General features: G+C 52.1%; 3 protein-coding genes and 1 long non-coding RNA gene across 12 annotated transcripts in view; 2 read left to right on the forward strand and 2 right to left on the reverse strand.

The window, feature by feature from the left end:
- The window catches only part of THRAP3 (thyroid hormone receptor associated protein 3), an 81,004-nt gene extending 74,622 nt beyond the window's left edge, over positions 1-6,382 (forward strand). For 4 of the 5 annotated variants that reach the window (XM_051987690.1, XM_051987691.1, XM_051987692.1 and 1 more), the window contains 3 exons: positions 1,557-1,752; positions 2,509-2,649; positions 4,850-6,382. In XM_051987690.1, coding sequence (XP_051843650.1) covers positions 1,557-1,752; positions 2,509-2,649; positions 4,850-5,071 — 559 coding nt within the window. In that variant the 3' untranslated portion in view covers positions 5,072-6,382. The remainder of the gene's footprint in view (positions 1-1,556; positions 1,753-2,508; positions 2,650-4,849) is intronic. The other variant, XM_051987693.1, reaches the window with a different exon arrangement.
- Positions 5,932-7,576, reverse strand: LOC127555422 (uncharacterized). Its single transcript, XR_007952211.1, has 2 exons — positions 7,479-7,576; positions 5,932-7,175 (listed from the first exon to the last, which is right to left on the reverse strand). It is a non-coding gene; the product is annotated as an uncharacterized LOC127555422 (long non-coding RNA).
- Positions 7,507-13,131, forward strand: SH3D21 (SH3 domain containing 21). Of its 3 annotated transcripts, none has more exons than XM_051987695.1 (17): positions 7,507-7,581; positions 7,826-7,983; positions 8,069-8,129; positions 8,542-8,660; positions 8,765-8,855; positions 9,105-9,163; positions 9,282-9,324; positions 9,469-9,563; positions 9,666-9,752; positions 9,864-9,906; positions 10,189-10,248; positions 10,376-10,478; positions 10,613-10,725; positions 11,303-11,394; positions 11,720-12,219; positions 12,529-12,592; positions 12,799-13,131. In XM_051987695.1, the coding sequence occupies exons 1-17, from the start codon at positions 7,578-7,580 to the stop codon at positions 12,838-12,840; spliced, it is 1,734 nt and encodes a 577-aa protein (XP_051843655.1). In that variant the 5' UTR covers positions 7,507-7,577; the 3' UTR covers positions 12,841-13,131. The 3 variants fall into 3 exon arrangements, with proteins under 3 accessions (XP_051843655.1, XP_051843656.1, XP_051843657.1); XM_051987696.1 differs by having other exon boundaries at positions 12,533-12,592; XM_051987697.1 differs by lacking the exons at positions 7,507-7,581; positions 7,826-7,983; positions 8,069-8,129 and adding an exon at positions 8,344-8,453.
- A 597-nt stretch (positions 13,132-13,728) lies between these two features.
- EVA1B (eva-1 homolog B) lies at positions 13,729-16,769 on the reverse strand. Of its 3 annotated transcripts, none has more exons than XM_051987700.1 (3): positions 16,669-16,769; positions 15,031-15,143; positions 13,729-14,810 (listed from the first exon to the last, which is right to left on the reverse strand). In XM_051987700.1, the coding sequence occupies exons 2-3, from the start codon at positions 15,095-15,097 to the stop codon at positions 14,401-14,403; spliced, it is 477 nt and encodes a 158-aa protein (XP_051843660.1). In that variant the 5' UTR covers positions 15,098-15,143; positions 16,669-16,769; the 3' UTR covers positions 13,729-14,400. The 3 variants fall into 3 exon arrangements, with proteins under 3 accessions (XP_051843660.1, XP_051843659.1, XP_051843658.1); XM_051987699.1 differs by lacking the exon at positions 16,669-16,769 and adding an exon at positions 15,905-16,590 and having other exon boundaries at positions 15,031-15,153; XM_051987698.1 differs by lacking the exon at positions 16,669-16,769 and adding an exon at positions 15,905-16,587.
- Positions 16,770-17,567: the final 798 nt, after the last annotated feature.

A 17,567-nucleotide genomic window follows, 5' to 3' on the forward strand; every position in this document is an offset into this window, starting at 1 on the left:
TTGTATGGAAGTTGATAGGCCAAAGGTCCACCAGGGTAATAAATGGATCATACTATTGAAAGAATGACTGAAATAATTTGAGCTGTATTACCTGTTGAGAAGATTCAGAGAGTTCAAAATAGTCTTCAGACATTTGAAGGAGACATTTGTTCTTGAAGGTCTCAAAAGTCAGAATTTAAAACAAATGGATGGTGAGGAATGAGGAGAATGTTGTCAGACCTACCTGGCCAGTACATTGATTTTCTTTTCTTTTCTTTTTTTTTTCCTAATTGTACTTTGTTAAGAGGGAGAATTTTTATAAATAGTAAAACAGATGGCAGTTACTGAGAGCCACATTAAAGCTTAATGTAAAGAAAAACTCAAAAGTTGGGTGGCATACTTTAAGAGAGAGTATGTTCTCTCTCACTAAAGGTTTCTAAGCAAAGACTAGATGACTACTTGTCTGGCCTGTGGCGGAAGGAATTCAGTTACAATTGAGAACAGATGCCCTCCAAGAAGCTTTCTAACTCTTGGTGAATAGAACTTGTGTTATCACCAACCATGTAGATGACTCCCAGCAGTTCAGAATGAACATAAAAGTTGATTAATCCCACAAAAATGACTATCTAATTTAGTTTCTATACCATTTCTTGGGGACAACCTGACTAGCCCTAACTTTGTAAACTCTTCTCCCTTAGAAACTTCAGGTTTAATCCTGCTTTTACCACCACTACAATTATAGCCTTGATCAAGTGACATTAGATCTATGATCTTTAAGGACCTTTTTAGTTCTGACAGTCTATAATTATGATTTGGATCCACCAAATAGAACAATCTCTAAACATTCATACCAATCAAAAATCCTAAATAGAAACACTGTTGGGAGTAAGAAGCATCACTAGTTCCTAGATTCAGAGTAATATTCCTGAAGGATAACTATAGTACATGGTAACAAGTAAAAGAAACTCTTCTGTTTTTGAGTAGGAGCCTAAAATTCTCCTAGAAATGAACCTTGGAACCTTGAGGCTTTTATGACTTGCCCCAATGCAGGGCAGTTGGGATTGAAGAAATGTTGTGCCCTAGTGTTGGTTCAGGAGGCTAACTTCTGTGCTTCCTTTTGAAGGTCAGCAGGTTACAGAGACATAGTATTGTCACACCCCTCCCTCCTTCTTTCAGTCACATACATCATCTTTAAAGGCAAATTGTTAAAGTTCTATTCTCTACCCTGTGATCTTCTCTGGATTCCAGAGGGAATGGCCCCTTCAAAAAAAAAAAAAAATCACTCATAGAACAGCTCTCTAACTCTCTGGAGTCTCATCCTGTTCCACTGAATGATACCACCTATTACTTGCTCTGTATGGAAAGTGAATTTTGAAAAACACATCCTAGATGGGTGCATTTGGGTTTGTCTTTTATCCCCCCCCTAATTTAAATGTATTCACACCCATTTCAGCAGCTATGTTCCTGAGGTATCTTGTGTGTGTTCTCACCTGTGAGACACAAGGTGCTGGTGCTTGATCAAGCCCAGGGTTCTTTTAAGGGGCTCATGGGCCACGCTGGCTTCTCTCTTGACACAGGAAGCATCGTCGAACACGGGATCGGTCTCGGTCGTCATCCTCCTCCTCCCAGTCATCCCATTCTTACAAAGCAGAGGAGTACACTGAAGAGACAGAGGAGCGGGAAGAGAGCACCACAGGCTTTGACAAATCCCGGCTGGGGACCAAAGATTTTGTGGGTCCAAGTGAGAGAGGAGGCAGAGCTCGAGGGACCTTTGTGAGTCAACCCATACCCTAACCTGTTCCCTCCCTACCATATGACTTGCAGGCAGGCTTCCAAGATTGCTTCTCTCCTTTTCTTAAAAGTCCATCTCTGTCCCAGGAGAGTCTTTCTAGGGGGTTCAACAGGAGCGCTCAATATGTCTTCATGTGCTCACTCTTCTGGCCCCATGGGTCAGGATAGCAGGCTTTCTTTATCTCTCTTTCCCTTCTTCATCTTGTACTAATAATTCTAGATTTGCTCTTTCCATTCTTTGTTGGGATACTATAGGAGATGGGGAAGAATTCAGATAGAGATCAGTCCCTTCCAGCTCTGACATTCTCACTTTGCATCAGCAGTGTGTATCTCTGGGTTCAGGAACAAATAGGTTTTTATGAAGCCTAAGACAGACACTAGACTCCTCATTCTCTGCATGGTTCCCTCTGGCCCAGTCACTTTTCCCCTCAGCTATCTATTTTTACAGTTGCTTTTTCAAACATAATTACTTCTTTGGATTGATTCTTTTGTAGCTTCTGGTTTCTGACCTTGTTCTCTCTCATTGGTCACCTAGCAGAATGCTTTTAGTCATGCCATGCACATACTCCAGCTGAATTATCTGCCTAAAGTTCCTGAATCTTCAGGCCACGTGATTGGATAAAAAGCAGTGCCAACAAGAGCTCAGAGGGCATGTGTTGGTGGTGTTCTCTGTTAGAGTTTGAGATCTCTTAACACAATCTAAGTATGACAACTGTTCTTCCCTGTTTGTCGTTGCAGCAATTTCGAGCTAGAGGGAGAGGCTGGGGCAGAGGCAACTATGCTGGCAATAACAGCAGTGGCAACAATGATTTCCAGAAGAGGACTCGAGAGGAGGAATGGGACCCAGAATATACACCCAAAAGCAAAAAATATTATCTGGTATGTTTCTGGAAATAGGGGGAAAGGAGTCTGAGCTAGACCATAGTCGATACCAGGGGCTTAAGATAAGGAGTCAGAAATGTTGAGCTAGTTAATCAGCCAGTGAGAAGTTCAGCTGCTTGGTGATCTGCCTTTCTCTCCCAGCTCTTTGGACTCAAGATGTCTGACAAATGAAACCATCCTGAAATATTACAGACAATGTTTCCGACCTCTAGATCCCCTTCTAATTTAAAATTTATTATCCTTAATGAATTGGATAGAACAGTAAGGAGATCTGAACTAAGTACATGCTCACCTGGTGTCCTTCTTTAAGCAAACAGATTAAGGAATGAGTCTAAAATCACCAATGGATTAATTTTCCCCAAATTGAGATATGGAGAAAAATAAGAGGTTTTTTTTTTTTCTTTTGAAAGCAAGATTATATAAACCAAGATATACTAGTTAAAAACATAAAAGGAATGACAGCTCAACATTCTATGCCATTTGAGAGTTAAATGCATATTTAGGAGGAGGAAATCCTAGGAGCTTCATAGTTAATTGATAGAGAAAGCTCCAGAGCAGATCCCTAAAAGCTTGCTACTGAGGCATATATTAGGGGACTCCTGAATGTTCTGAAGGCCCTTTCTGCCTTTCAATCAAGTGAAAGCTATTCAGTCTGTCTTGTCAGGATTAGGTGGCCTGTGAGAGAACTTCTTGAAGATCCTCCCTCTTCAGCATTAACTCTTACTAAAGAAGTTTTTTCTTTTTCTTTTCCTTTTTTTTTTTTTTTTTTTTTTTGCTGAAGCAATTGGGGTTAAGTGACTTGCCCAGGGTCACACAGCTAGAAAGTGTTAAGTGTCTGAGGACAAATTTGAACTCTGGTCCTCCTGACTTCAGGGCTGGTGCTCTATCCACTGCTTCACCTAGATACCCCTGGTATCATTTTTTTAAAGATAGGAGCTGACAATCTGTTGTAAAGGCCAAATGATCATCAAAAAAATTTGAAATCAGATACAACAAAATTAATTTAGTTTGTGTTTAACAATTTAACACATGATTTATTTTTGTGCTGCATGATGATTTAGCTAACATATATGTAATGTTTACTATGTGCCAGGCACTGTGCTGAGTGTTTTCCAGTTATCTCATTTGATCCTTAGACATTAGTGGTAAGCAGTATATGTAAATGGTTAGTATTACTTGCACTCTTAGGGACAGCTATGAGGGGAAATGTAGGCCTAGGAAGATGTTGCTTTCAGCTCATTTGAAGGATGTCCATTGAGGAAAGCCTGAACGACTCCCAGTAAACTAGGTTTGTGTGACTCAGTATAGAGTAAAATAGAGTCTCACATTTATGTAGTCCATGTTGCTCTGCATAAGTCTACAGTCCCACCCTTTAGAGAACATTTTGTGTTTATAGTTTGGTTAGGGATTGTGATGCTAGCAATCATTTGTATCTCTCTTAGGAGGACCATCTTTGGGAAATAACAAAGCCTATTTTCATTCCTATGTCTTCCAAGAGGGTTGAGAATCCCAAGTTAAAATTAGAACGTGCCTAAGCTTTGGTAGAGCTACAGGGGATAGAGAAAATGGGGGGAGGGTACTCTGAATATAGTGTTAGCAGAGACTGGAATCTTGACCAGTGCTTATGGTGGGTGACCTGGGGCAAATCAGTTTACTCTTCAAAGAGGGGTGCTAATTCTACTACTCCCTATTTCCCAGGGCTATCATGAAGACTGGTTTTTCTCCTTATGCTTGGGTTTGCATACATGAACCTTTAGTCCTGTGCAGCACCAGTATTGTAGATGCTTCCCTCTGTCTCCCTCTCAAAGTCTCAGCCTGACTACTAGCTCCATTATCTCTGCTTTGGTTTATTTAATTGAAACAGTTGCTTTTTCCCTGGTATTTCACTATAATCCTAGAAATTTGGATTTAAGAGAAGGTTGAGAAGAGGCAGTTTCCAAATTTAGGCTTCTTGACAGTAGAAATTTCTGATTTCCAGAAGGGCTTTGGGTAGTCACATCCCCATCCCCAACATCTGTCAACTCAGTGAGATATGTGACAGTCTTCCTTGATGCTTAGGGGGAAGAGGGGGCAGAGGGAATATTGCATGGAGAATGGAGCATTTGTCTTTAAATTGGGCCCAGCCATTGGTGGGCACATAAGCAGTGATTTGGGTCTTAATACTTTCTTAACTAACTGAATTATACTGTCTCCTCAGCATGATGACCGAGAGGGTGAAGGCAACGAAAAGTGGGTGAGCAGAGGCCGAGGCCGGGGCACCTTTCCTCGGGGTAGGGGCAGGTTCATGTTCCGGAAATCCAGTACCAGCCCCAAGTGGGCTCATGACAAGTTTAGCGGAGAAGAAGGTGAGATTGAAGATGATGAGAGTGGGACGGAGAACCGAGAAGAGAAGGACAATTTACAGGCAGCAACTGAGTAAAGAGCCCCTGGAGGGTACCTACCCCCAAGGGAGAGAGGAGATGTCCCAGAATGACTGAAGAGCAGAAGAGAGGATCCTCTAAAATAGACCCCCAAAGGTCCCCTACCCCACCCCCAACCCCTGCCTGGCCACTCAAGAGCTGTCTGAGCAGGCCAGCTGAGAGGGCCCACTTCTTCACCCTTAACCAGAAATAGGGCTTTGGGGTGTTTGTTGCTTGTTTGTATGGGAGTGGGGTGGGACATAGGCTAGGAAAACTTAATTGAATTTTGGTCTCTGTCCCATTTTGAACCAAGTCTTATTTTTTATTTTTTTATTTAATTTTATTTTTCTTTTTTCCAATAAGAAGCTGAGAGATGAGGACTAATTTGGATAATTTTGGTCTCCTCTTCCTCTACCTCCCCCTTCCCCACCCATACAATTTCTTTTTTTTTTTTTTTTTTTAGATCTCTACTTTATGCATATTTAGTAACACTAGCTCTCCAGGTTTAATTTAGGAAAATGATTCTCAAGAACAAAACATTGGCATGTCAACTTCAATTTGGGACCAAGCAGCATTGAAAAATCTAATTTTTAGAGCAGCTTTTGTACGTAGTGAGTTTAGGTCCTTTCAAACTACCTTGTTTTTGCATAAGCCTTCCCTGCAGAGCTTTGTGACAGGATGTTGGCCCCCCACACACACATCCACACCCTCTAACCTTTCTCATTTCCAGGGGGCTTCCATCCCTTGTGGGACTAGGCCCCCAAGATATTTCTGAGTTGTGCTTATCCTCTCAGCAACTGGGATGTTAACTGGAGGGCAGTTTCTGATGTGTTTTCTAAGAAACTTCTGAATTCTAGCTTAAAAAATTATAAAATGAGAATAATTTTTTCAATATTTTTTATTAATCTTTTTATAAAATGAAAACTCCTGTGATTAATGAAGGAAGGCAGTTGTGGTTGTGTGGTTTGTGGGGGGTTTTGTGGTTACTTTTTTTTTATATCTTATGTTTTAAATTTAAATTTTCTCAAAAGATGTTTGGAGAAAACAATTATCTGGAATGAGTCCCTATGCTTGCTTACAAGCAGGTGAATCATAAGGAGTTCATATATATGTTGTAAAAAAAAATAAAAATAAAAAAAGAAAGAGAAAGATTGCTCCCCTCCCCTTCTGTACCTTTGCTCTCTCCATCTTCAAATGGTTGTACTACTTTTGTTCCCTCACTTTGCTAAATTTCTATAGTTCAGTTGGTTTTACTTGAATGATTCATGTTTAGGAAAAAAATTTAAAGTTTGTTTCAACTCCTCCAGCAAATAAAGAAAATAAGCACTAGATCTAAGTGAGCCTTGTTCTTGGAGGGAGGGAACGATTTGGAGGGGTGGGGAATCCTCCAGGTGTGCTTGCCCTATGCCATCTTGGGGATCTGCCTGGAAAGGAGAGCTGTGGCGGTGCGCTGCTCCCACAAGGTGACTCACTCCCCTCCCCCCCAGGCCCTGAGCTGGATCTCACCAGATGGGAGGGACAAAAAGATAGAGGCGGAGCCAAGAAACCGAGGCCATAAACGCCCAGGAGGCTTGATGGATTGATGCAAGGCTAGATGTGCCTCTAGCCTAAGAAATGGGGATTTGGTGGGGGCACCAAATGACTATCGACCATCGGGGCCCTGCATTTTCCTAATCTGCAATCCCCTTCCCTCGGCTCTGCTCCTGGATCTCCACAGAGTCACCCGCCCCCTCCCCTTCCTCACCCCTCCCGGACAGTGATAGGAATCAATAACGCACACCTTTGGACGCATTCGCTGATGGGATGGGTGAACGTGGTATTTATGTCAAATAAGTCCAAAGATGAACCGGCGCTTGGAGCAAATCTCTGGAAGCTTCCCCGGGGGATTTTTTAAAACAAACCTTCCTGAGAAGACTTGAGACTACCCTTCAGGTCCTCCAACCTTTCTGCCCACAGTCCAAGTCGGTTTCGGCCAACAAATTCTTCACCTTAGTTGGGAGGCTTGCTTCCGGTCTCCTGTTCCGGAGAGCTGGTGGGAAGCCAGGCCGACCATAGAACCCCGACCCAGGCCCCATCGGGCTGTAGCCAGGGCCGGGGCTGGGCACAACTAACTGACCCTGCAGTCTGGGAAGAAGAAAAAAAAGGGTAGCAGCCCCTGTTTCCGCCCACTACTTTCCCACGCCTTTAGGCTGCGCCAGCCCGCGGGGGTGGGGGGGCGGCCGCACCCCTAAAGTTGGCTATCGGGACACTGGAGGGGAGGGGCCCTTGCTCTCCCAAGGAGGTGGGAATGGGGGGGCAGAAGTTTCTGGGCAGGGTCTTCGCTCTACCTCCCCCCTCCCCCCAGATACCTGCCTCAGAGGCACGAGGTCCGGCCTTTCTAGTCTCCCCAGCCCGTTCCCACCCCCGACCCCTCCCCTCTCCGCTTACCTGCGGGCGGCTCCGCCCAGTCCTTTAACTCACGACTGGCTTCCCCCTTTCCCAGGCTGGCGGAGCCGAGCCAGCCCATCCCTGGAGTCCCCAGACGCCATGGGTACGTGCGAGACGTTTAAGGGGTCGGTTTGGGGTGCACTTGGCGAATTCCGACTCCCCGAAACGGGCGGGCCGGGGCGCGAGTGAGGCATCTCTCGCTGAGGATCAGCTTTCGCTCGGACCTCAGCTTTCCCGTCTAGGAAAGGGACTTTGTCCCCCGCACATAAGCGGCTTAAGCCTTCTTGGGGCCTCGTTCCTGGCTGAGAGGGCTTTGGTCCCCTCATTCCTCCCTTCCCCGCACGTAGAGGTGCTGGTGCTGGAGGACTACCAGGCTCAGCGGGAGGACGAGCTGACCCTAGCCGCGGGAGACGTGCTCCGGGACGTGCGCCAGGGGCCCGAGGACGGCTGGCTCCTGGGGGCGCTGGGAGAACGCCGCGGTCTCTTCCCTCAAGTCATCGTCCAGGTGAGAGGGAGGCCGGGCGGAGCCAAGGGGCAGCACCGCTAACTCCCCCGCCTCCAATGACTCGTGGCCATTGCCTTTACCCCAGGAGATCCCGGAGAATCTACGGGCCGACGGAAGCACCCGAAGGCCCCGCTCTACGCGCCGAGGTGGGATTCAGGGGGGACCGGTCCTGACACGGAAGGGCGGAGACGAGGCTCCTGTCCGTCACCTACCTTAGTCCTAAGGTGGTGGGGGCGGGGCGGAGTCACCCTGGGGGCTTCCCTCACTCCGCCCCCGAAGCTTCCTCCGGGTCGTCATTGGGCACTCGAACACAATAGGGGCTTGCCTTTCTAACCAATGGGGACTCGCTGGGGCTCGGGGGTGGGAGGGGCCGAGCGCTCGCTCGGCGCCTGGGGGAGGGATAGAGAAAGGGGGAGGGGGCGTCTCCGGCCCCCGAGCCCTCCCCCCGGCCATGGACACCCCCTACTATTGTAAGGACCCCTGGGGGCCAGGGCAGGGAGAGGGCCCCGGGGATGGGTCCCTTACTTCTGACCCAAAGCTCTGCCACCCACCTCCCAGGTCAGCCCGGGGGCCCTCCAGCTGCCCAGCGATGGTGTAAAGTGAACTTTAGCTACAGCCCAGAACAGCCCGACGAGCTAAAGCTCCAGGCAGGGGAGATAGTCCAGGTGCTTCGAGAGGTGAGGAGGAAGCCTCCGGGCTTGGTAACGGGCTGGGCTGTCAGACTGTTGGGCGCGGCCCCGGCAGGCTGTCCCCTTGGACCATTTCTCCGCCGTTTCTCCAGATTGAAGATGGTTGGTGGCTGGGGAAGAAGAATGGGCAGCTGGGGGCCTTTCCCTCCAACTTTGTGCAAGAGCTGGACTACAGGCCCTATGGTGAGAGCGGAAGACCCCGGCGGGAGATGCTCAGCTCATTCTTTAGTGAACCTTGACTCCCTTGCTATTTGTGGATCCTTAATCAGCTCACTGACCTTCCTGCTCCCTAGTCCCCCAATCCTATTTCCTCTTTGGCAATTCTCCTGAACCTTTCACCTCTCTGCCCCCCAAATTCCAGAGGCGCTCAGCCTTTATCTTGTGGCCCCCCAATGGTTCCATATCCCTTTAGTTCCTTGTGATTTTACCCAGGTGCCATCATCCCTGATGTCATCCCCAGGGCCACTGGAGTGGTCCAGACTTCTCTGAAGGTAATGGGGGAATGAGAATATTGGGGGTGGGGAGAGAGGGTTGAGCTTCTGGCTCTTTGGAGGATCTGGGAAAGAGGAGACTCCATCCCTCCATCCCTGCCCCTCCCCTACCTCCCAGCTGACCGGGACCCAGGAAGACACTCCCGAATACCCCATAACAGGTGAGTAATCCCCATGGGACCCCCAACCACACAAACTCCTTGCCCATCTCCTCCTCTCAGCCTCAACCCTAGGTGGGAGGGAGGGGCCCCAGAGAAGGGGGCTCCCAGACCCATGATTGACATCCTCACCCACCACTGACCCAGCATCTGAAAGCTGTCGAGTTCTGTTTGACTATGAGCCTGAGGCACCCGACGAGCTGGCCCTGCAGAAGGGTACTGTGGTGAAGGTGTTAACAAAGGTGAGGAGGGGTAGGAGTTAATGAACTGCTGGAATAGATTGGGCCTCGGGTGGGGGTACCTGCACATGGAAGACCTTCACCATTTACCCAATCTTCTCCTAGAACACAGAGAACCCTGGCTGGTGGGAGGGGGAATATGAAGGCAAACGAGGATTTTTCCCAGACAATTTTGTCCTCTTGCTGCCCCAGGTAAGTGTGGAGTCTTTTTCTTAATCATACATATCCTTCCTCACTCTGTCTCAGTGGGAAGATAAAACAGGGTTACTAATCCTATCCCCTGAACACACATTTTTTTCTTAGATTAAGCTCCCAGTCCATCATCGGCTGAGTCCCCAGGAAGCAGGTAGTGACTTCTCTGAAGGGGAAGTGCTCACCCCTCCCTTCCTCCTCTTGTTACTCTGGGCTCCAGCAGGCAGGCAGCTCCAAAAATGTCCCGTGAATAAGAGTTGCCCCTCCCAAAGACATACCCTCTCCTCCCTGACAAGAGAAGAGTCCCATTGCAGAGCACTTGGCCGCTGTGTGTGTGCCCCCATTTCTCCTGTTTCCCTTTGCAGGCCAGGCTGTAGGGGTGGGAGGGAGCATGGGCTGGGGTCCTCAGGGTGATTCCCACACATCTTCCCATCAGTGTTTGGGCGAGAAAACCATGTCTGCAATGGGAGGAATCGGATGTCCAAGGAAACAAGAGGTAAAAGGGAAATGGAGATTAGAGCACGGGATCATATGACAGGTCACATATTACTGGTAAAGGCTATATAGGGATGGGGGAGGAGGGAAGGATGGCTAAACTAGTGGCCTCTCACCGCTCTTCCCAGCTACTACTATTAAGAAGATGGAGTCTAAAATCACCCTACCCCCCATCAAAAAGATGTCTTCAGCCTCTAACAGGCCCTCCAAGCCTCGGCCCTCCACACCCAGGTAGTTATCCCAAGGGGTTGAGGAGATTGCAGTAGGAGCTGGCCCTCCTCACCTCCACCCCAAGATTCAAGGGGACTAGATGTGGGATGGAAAGGGGAAAACTTCAAAGTCTCAGGGACCTGAGTGCATCCTAGGCCGCCGGCAGCAGGACCAAATGGGGACAAGTTGAAGACCTCTCGAGAACAAGGAGGAAAAGAAGATGGTGGTAGCAAAGGAGGATCAGAAGGAGGTAGAGGAATTCCAGGAGGTGAGCCCAAGTTTTTGTGTGTGACTTTGGTTTGATTTGAGTCCTCAGACCAGAGAAAAGAAAACGAACGGGATGGGGGATGGGAAAAAGGAGGGTAGACATTGTGGGCCAATGGGAGGATGTGGGACACATGGAATACCATGTGGAGAAAATGAGGGAGTATGGAGGAGATGGCGTAGAACACAACTGCCAAATTGCTCCTTAATCTACCTCATCTCTTTAATCTTTTGTAAAACGGAGGGGGGTTTCTCTTGGACTAGATGGTTCCCTGAAGGCCCCTCTAACTCTTTGTTCCCATAAATCCGACCCTTGCCTCCCTCTTTAGTTAACTAATCAATTAACTCCTCTTTCCTCATCTATAAGGATGGGAGAAAATACAACTTGTAGGACCTCCCTACCTCCTACGCAACAAAACCCTGAGTGTTTGCTGTAAATGTTAGCTATTGCTGGACGGACTGAGAGGCCCTCTTAGAGAGCACTGGAGTAATGGAGTAGTAGAGCTTCTCTAGGTCCCTTGGGAATCTTCCTGTCTGTCTCCCTGCACAGTGACCATCTCTCTGACTTTTTCCATTGCCAGGCAAAAGCAATGACAGAAGCAGTGATGACTCCAAGACTCGGTGGAAGCCTCAGGGTCGAAATCCCCCCAACTTCAGCCAGACCCCCACTCCTGTGAGGATCCCTAGGCCCCTATTTTGCCCCATCTACTACCACCACCCTGAAGAGAGGACAGGGCTGGGCTGGAGATTGCCTGGAGGTCCTTAAGGGGGTGTGGCTGGTGGACATCTGGCCCACCAGGTGGGTAGAAGATGGTGGGTGGCAGGAAAGTTCTAGGGAGATGAAGACTTAGCTACTTCCAACCTTTTCCAGGATGGAGTTTTCCTCCCCTCCTCCCCCACACATCCTTCACTTTCTGTCCAGCCCCTGACTTGCCTATATTATTCCCACCAGGACCAGGGCTTTCCCTTGCCTTCCTTTTTAACCCTCCTTCTCCTAGGGACATGAGGAAGACAGGTCCAGTTTGACAAAGAGCCAGCAGCCTAAGACCAAACAAAACGCTTTGGATAAAGCTGTTTTTCGGGATAAATCGTTCCAAGAGAAGGCCCTTTCCCGGGAGAAGAAACAATGTGAAAAGCCTACTAATCGGGACAACTCCTTCCCAGTGGATAAGCCCCCTCCCTCGGAGAAGAACCTCGGGGGGACCCCCTCCACGGACCAAGACTCGGTGGACAAGGTCAACCCCTCCACTGTGGACAAGCGGCCCCCTTCGTCCAAACCCTCTTCTGAAAAGCTGCCCTCAAACAAGGCGGCCCCAGAGCATCCCCCCTCGGGCTCCCAGGTAGCCCCGGGCACTGCCCAATCGGAGCGGAGGCTGCCCGCTGTGGGGGACAGAGTGCCCGAGACCACCCTGATCCATTTGACAGAGCGCATGGATCAGATGCAGGCCGAAGTCTCTTCTCTGAGGGGTTCGATGTCGTGTCTCGTGTCACAGCTGCAGTGAGTATCTGTGAGACGGGGGAAGGGGGAGGGGATGCCAGGGTGACTGGCAGGGGCATTGAATGAAAGGGGCAGGGAGACTGCGCAATGAAGAGGAAGATACCCTCCCCCGCCACCCCCCTTTGGGATCATTGGGCCTAAATTTGGTTCTCAGCTCAGAGACATTTCCCTGAATCAGAGGAAGCTTCCTGTCTCCGCGTCTCTGGGCCTCAGTTTCCCATCTCTTGGGGGAGGAAAGGCCCGGATCCCATGAGAGCTGTGGGATCGGGGCTGGGGAAGGCTGGGGTTCAGCTCGCCTGTTGTCCCCAGAAAGGACTTGTCGGAAATCCTGAAGGCGCTGAAAACTGAACGGGAGAAGAGACTGGAGCTGCAGGTAGGGGGGACGAAGGGGGAATCCCGGGCCTGGGGGAAGAGGCTTGTACAGATCGCCCAGAAAACCTGGACCTGCCATTGCTTTTTCCAGTCGGGTCCCGGGATTCCTGAGCGTGGAGGGGGGAGAGAGATCTGCTGGGACAGTGGGGGAGGGGGGAGAAGTGTGTGGGGGCGGGGCCTTCCTCTCGCTCTCTTTCCCTTCCCGAGGCTAAGTTCGAGAATCTGAAACCAAAGGCTAACGTGGTCTAGGGTCCCGCCCGGAGGGGGCTTGTCCTGGCCGTGGGACACCGGCGCAGCGCCGCCCTCCCCCATGGAGGGGGAGCCTCAGGCACCATCATCACCACCATCCCTTTGGGACTTTGCGGGTGAGGGGAAGGGGGTTGTAGCTGGGCCTCCCCCAACTCCTCGCCGGAGACGGCCCGGAGCCCTGGGCCCCGCCCCGAAGGCTCCTCGGCCTCGCGTTAAACACCCTCCCCAAACCCATCCTGGTCTCCCCCTCCCCCCGGCTGTCAGAAACAGAGAAATAAAATTGTATTTGTATTTGCGCCTGCGAGGCGGGGCTCGTGGGGGAGGGGACGGGCCTCGGCTGCTCGGGCCTCCGGTGGGCGTGTCCCTCCGGCCCCCTCTCCTCGGCCCACGGGCACATCTGGCGAACATGTGGCTCCTATTAACGCCAGGGCCGCGGGGCTATTTTTATCCGTCCGGACGTGGCTGGGCTGGAGGGAGACTGGCCGAGCCGGGCACGTGGGAAACGACTCCGCCTCCTCCAAGGGGCCGAAGCGGGTTGGTGGGTCCCGGCCCGCCTCGGCCTTCTGCCGAAGCCGGATTCCGCAGCCCAGCCCAGCCAGGAACCCATCTGGAGAAGGCCAGGAAAGGCGGTTATACGTATTCCTCACACACCGGGCGGGACAGGCTTCCGCCCCGACGCAGAATCGCAGGAACCCAAAGCCAGCCCCCATAACGCCACAACCCCCACCCCGAGACGCCCCCCAAAACCCCCAGATACCCCACGCCGAGCTCGAGCAACGGCCCTCAGCGCACCAAACACGCGGCACTTTTCCCTTGGGGGAAGGATGTCACCCCCACCCGCCTCCGGACACAACTCCACAAACCCAAAGAAGACACTCTTACACGGCAGGCGGTCACGCTACATATAGCTAATCTTAGCCAAGCCCTCAAGGTCAGTGTCCTCCCAAAGCCGGGGAAAGGCGGCGGAAATAGGGGCGTGGTCAAACAGAAACAAAACATTTTTCTAAGGGACGTGGGCCCGAGGCTTTTTGGTGGGAGGGGGAGGGATGTCTGTGGGAGGGAGGCCGGATTATCGTGCTACTGGGGCATATCCCCCTTCGGCTTTCAGTCCAGACCCTCCCGGGCTCCCTGACCTTCCGTTCAGGGGTCCCCTCCTCTGGGGAGCCATTTGGGCCCTGTTCTCCCCAAACAAGAGAAAGGAAAACCGTTTAGGAACCGACCCCAACATGCTCCCCCTCAACCTGAAGATCAGCCCTGAAAGTTTCCTCTATTCCCAAGGGGGGGACCATGCATGAAGAGGACAGATGGAGTTGATAAGGCAGCTTTCATTGGTCACTTAAAACTCCCAGGAGAGACTCCTCTTCCTCCCGTCCCTACTCCTTAGGATCCATTAAGAAAATGAGGGGCTCATTCCCCAAGAGGGAGTCCAGCCTTAGCACCGTGCAAGAGAATTGATCCAGTCTGGAGGCCTTGGGGAGCGGGAGAGAGTTCTCCCCGGCTTCTGAGAGAAAGGTGGCTCATTTGCAAGTCGGTTCCCAGAGTTCCCTGCAGGAAGGTCCATCAGTAATAATGAACCCTGCCCACGGTGCCGGTGCCGGTGCCGAGGAGGTCGGGCTGCCCGGTGCGCCAGATTTCCCGCAGGATCCGCTCCCGCTCTTCCAGGCGCTGGGCTCTTTCTAGCTCTTCCGCAGAGGTGAAGACGTTGACACTGAGGGGGCTGTCCATCTCTGGGGTCAGTTCTGGGCCTGATCCTGCGTCATCGGGGCCCAGCCGGGTCATGGTGTCGGTATCATCCTCGTCCTCATCCTCGTCCCCGTCCGGGAGGTCTCCTCTGGAGATTTTTTGGGGACCTTTGCCAGAAGGCCTAGGGTGGGGTCGGCAGGAGATCCGGATGACCAGCAAGCAAAGGGTCAGCAAGAGCCCAAAGCATATTCCCAGGACAAAGTAGAGGCCAAAACTCTCAGGATGATCTGGAAAAATGAGGGTTGGCAGGATCAGTCTGGGGCCTGTAATGGGCCTGGGCCCGTCCCCTCCCTCTCTGCTCCCTCCCACCGGCCTGGCAGCCCGTGGCTTCAGGGCCGGAGGCTCCCTGGGACTTCTAGCTTCATCATAAGAGGGTCCATCAGGGGCTCTGAAGTCCGGGGCAGCTGGGCCGGGAGTTAAGCAGCCCTCCTCATAGCCGGCACTCACCTCGGACATATGCGTAGGCTGCCAGGCTATTACTGATCAGTTCCATGTCTCGTTTCCGGGCCTCCATGTTTCTTCTGTGGAGGGTAGAGGGTGGGAGGCCCCAGGAAAAATGTCTGCAAAAGACTAAGGGTCAAGATGCTTGCATCATTCTCGACCTGGGGGCGAGGTGGGGAATCTGCAAGCTCGGTCTCAATCCCTACGGGCAACCCTTTCCCAGGCCTTGGAAACAATTTGCACTTTCTGACCCCCTCTCTCCTTTTGGAGGCTAAGCAGGCTCTCAGCCCCTTCCCCTCACTCTACATCACCTCCTCCGCCCACAGTGGAAGCCACTCCCTAGGAGGCAGAGAGCCACTCCAGATCCGCGGAGGGCTCGGTCCCCGCTTCCACAGAGGGCTGGACCAGCCAAAGCCTAGTCTCAGTCCTCGTCCTTGTCTCCCTTGGGGTTGGCATGTGGGGGGGGGCAAGAGCCTCCAAATCTCCTCGGTCACTTCTGCAGGCCGGGGACCGGAGTTGGGGGATGGGGCACAGGCTGCTGGGAGGGTCTGGGAAGCCCGGGTCATCTGGGGGATGGGATGCTCTGAGGGCTGGAGCTCATTTAAAGGGGGAGTAATTTAAAGATTGGAGACTGGTCTTAGGGCATCTTCTTGGGAAACTGGGGTGCCGGAAGACACGGGGCCAGCTGAGGTCGGAGGGTTATTTTTCGGAGAGATAGTTTAAAAAAAAAAAATCTAGGGAGCGCCCTGCCGGAATCCTTTTGGATTGGAGGTAGTGCCTCACCCCCTCCCCTCTGGGTAGCCGGCACACCCCGCAGACCCTGCCCTTTTAGGCCGCTGTGGGGTCCCAGGATTCCGGGCCCCAGGTCCCCCTCACTCACCCGGCGCAGCTCAGCAGCTTCAGGCACAGCTTCAGTTACAGGGAGCGCCCCCCGACTTGCCCAGCGCCTCCATGGCGGGAAAGGGACAGAGGAAGTTCTGTCCGCCCCGTCTGGCGGTGGGTTAGGCAATTCTGGGGGGGCCTGGAGCCACGGCCCGGCCGCCAACGGAGCGGACGGAAAGTTTCCTCCGAGGAAGGAGGAGGGCCCAGGAGGGGTAGGGAGGAAAGGAAGGGGGGGTGGGAGGGGAGAGCGCCCCCGCCCCGCCTCCCACCCCCACCCCCACCCCCGGCACAGGAAACGGGCTTTTGGAGAACCCAAGCGGCCCTGGAGAGGGACGGAGGGAGGGAGGAAAGGGGAGTGTCTGCTGCGCTTTGGCCAGTCCCAATTCTTTATCACCGTCCGCGGGGTTTGGCGGCTCTCGTTCGCACTCTAGACCTTCGAAAGCTCCCGACTACACTCTTCTCCGCCCCATCGAGCTCCCCTCCTCTCAGAACTCCTACGGGTCCCTCCCCCAGCCGCAGAGTCCCAGTCTGCCTTTCAAATTTAAGAACTCTTCAGCTCCCCTCCTTTCTTAGTGAGTCCCCCATCTTTCCAGATCCTACCTTTATCTTAAACTTTAGCACCCGAGTCGCTGAGCGCCTCTGACCCTAACACTCCAAGCCCCACTTCGGAAGCCCCCCTCCCGCGTTCCATTGGCGCCCCTCCCCAGAACGTCAGCTTCCAAGACATCGCCCCCACCCCAGTGTCTCTGAGTCCCAACCAACCTTTCCCACAACCTCAGGCTCCAGCTCCGAGCTCCCGCATCCCATCGGACAACTTGTTGGGAAGATGGGACTCAACGCCAGGCCGAAGGGAGCTTGGAAGCAACAATACAAGGGCAAAGGGAATTCTCCCTCCCCTTTTCTCCCCTCCTCAGCTGGGTGGGGAGGTAGGAGAGGGCAGGGGGAGGGAAGGGTCAGGGGCCCAGTAGGAGGCCTGTTCAGGTGGGGAGGGGGGGGCCGGGAATGTGTCTGCCTGGCTGAGCCCGGGCCAGTCTGGGGTTAATGATTGCTGGATTCCATTCCTAAGGCTGCTGGAAAGCTGCAGGCTATGTCTGTGTGTGCATGGATGAGTGTGTAAATGTGTGTGAGCTTGTTTGTGCACACATCTGCACTAATGTGCTTGCAAGTTTGGGGGACATTTGCAACTAATGAACATCATCATATGCACGTGAATCATGGGGAGTTCAAGTAGGGCCCCGAGCCCATGGCCAAGTCTGGAACATTGGGGGGGGCGGTAGTTGGATTGGAGGGAATGGGACTGAGGGAGGGGGGGGGGAGAAGGGGAATGGAATGGAGGAAATTGTTGACATAGCCGAGGCTCCCAGCAGGCTCCCTCCAGGCCCCCAGCTCTGCTCTGAGTGGGGAAGAAGGGAAGGGGCTGGAGGCCCCGCTCAGAGATGGGGCCGTGTTAGGAGCAGGCTTGGGTGGGGGCTGGGGAAGACGTCCCTTGCCCAGCTCAGCTGAGTAGTTTTACAATTCCAGAAGTCTCTTAGGGCAATGAGGAAGATAGAGAAGGATGGGGATTGAGGGCTAGCTGGTCTGACCTAGTCCATTTTTAGCCCCCCTACCCATCTCTGTATAGAACTTTGGTTACTCAGAGAGCTGAACTCTCTGTCCCAATC

This window comes from Antechinus flavipes, chromosome 3, assembly GCF_016432865.1.
Source record: "Antechinus flavipes isolate AdamAnt ecotype Samford, QLD, Australia chromosome 3, AdamAnt_v2, whole genome shotgun sequence".
Taxonomy (NCBI): Eukaryota; Metazoa; Chordata; class Mammalia; order Dasyuromorphia; family Dasyuridae; genus Antechinus; species Antechinus flavipes.

Excerpts from the sequence above, each read along its gene's own strand:
- SH3D21 (XM_051987695.1), top strand. Across the intron at positions 9,753-9,863 it reads TTGTCCTCTTGCTGCCCCAG|ATTAAGCTCCCAGTCCATCA; the intron begins GTAAGTGTGGAG and ends TTTTTTTCTTAG. Across the intron at positions 10,249-10,375 it reads GATGTCCAAGGAAACAAGAG|CTACTACTATTAAGAAGATG; the intron begins GTAAAAGGGAAA and ends CGCTCTTCCCAG.
- EVA1B (XM_051987700.1), bottom strand. The coding sequence starts at position 15,097 with ATGGAGGCCCGGAAACGAGACATGGAACTGATCAGTAATAGCCTGGCA. Across the intron at positions 14,811-15,030 it reads AGCCTACGCATATGTCCGAG|ATCATCCTGAGAGTTTTGGC; the intron begins GTGAGTGCCGGC and ends TCATTTTTCCAG.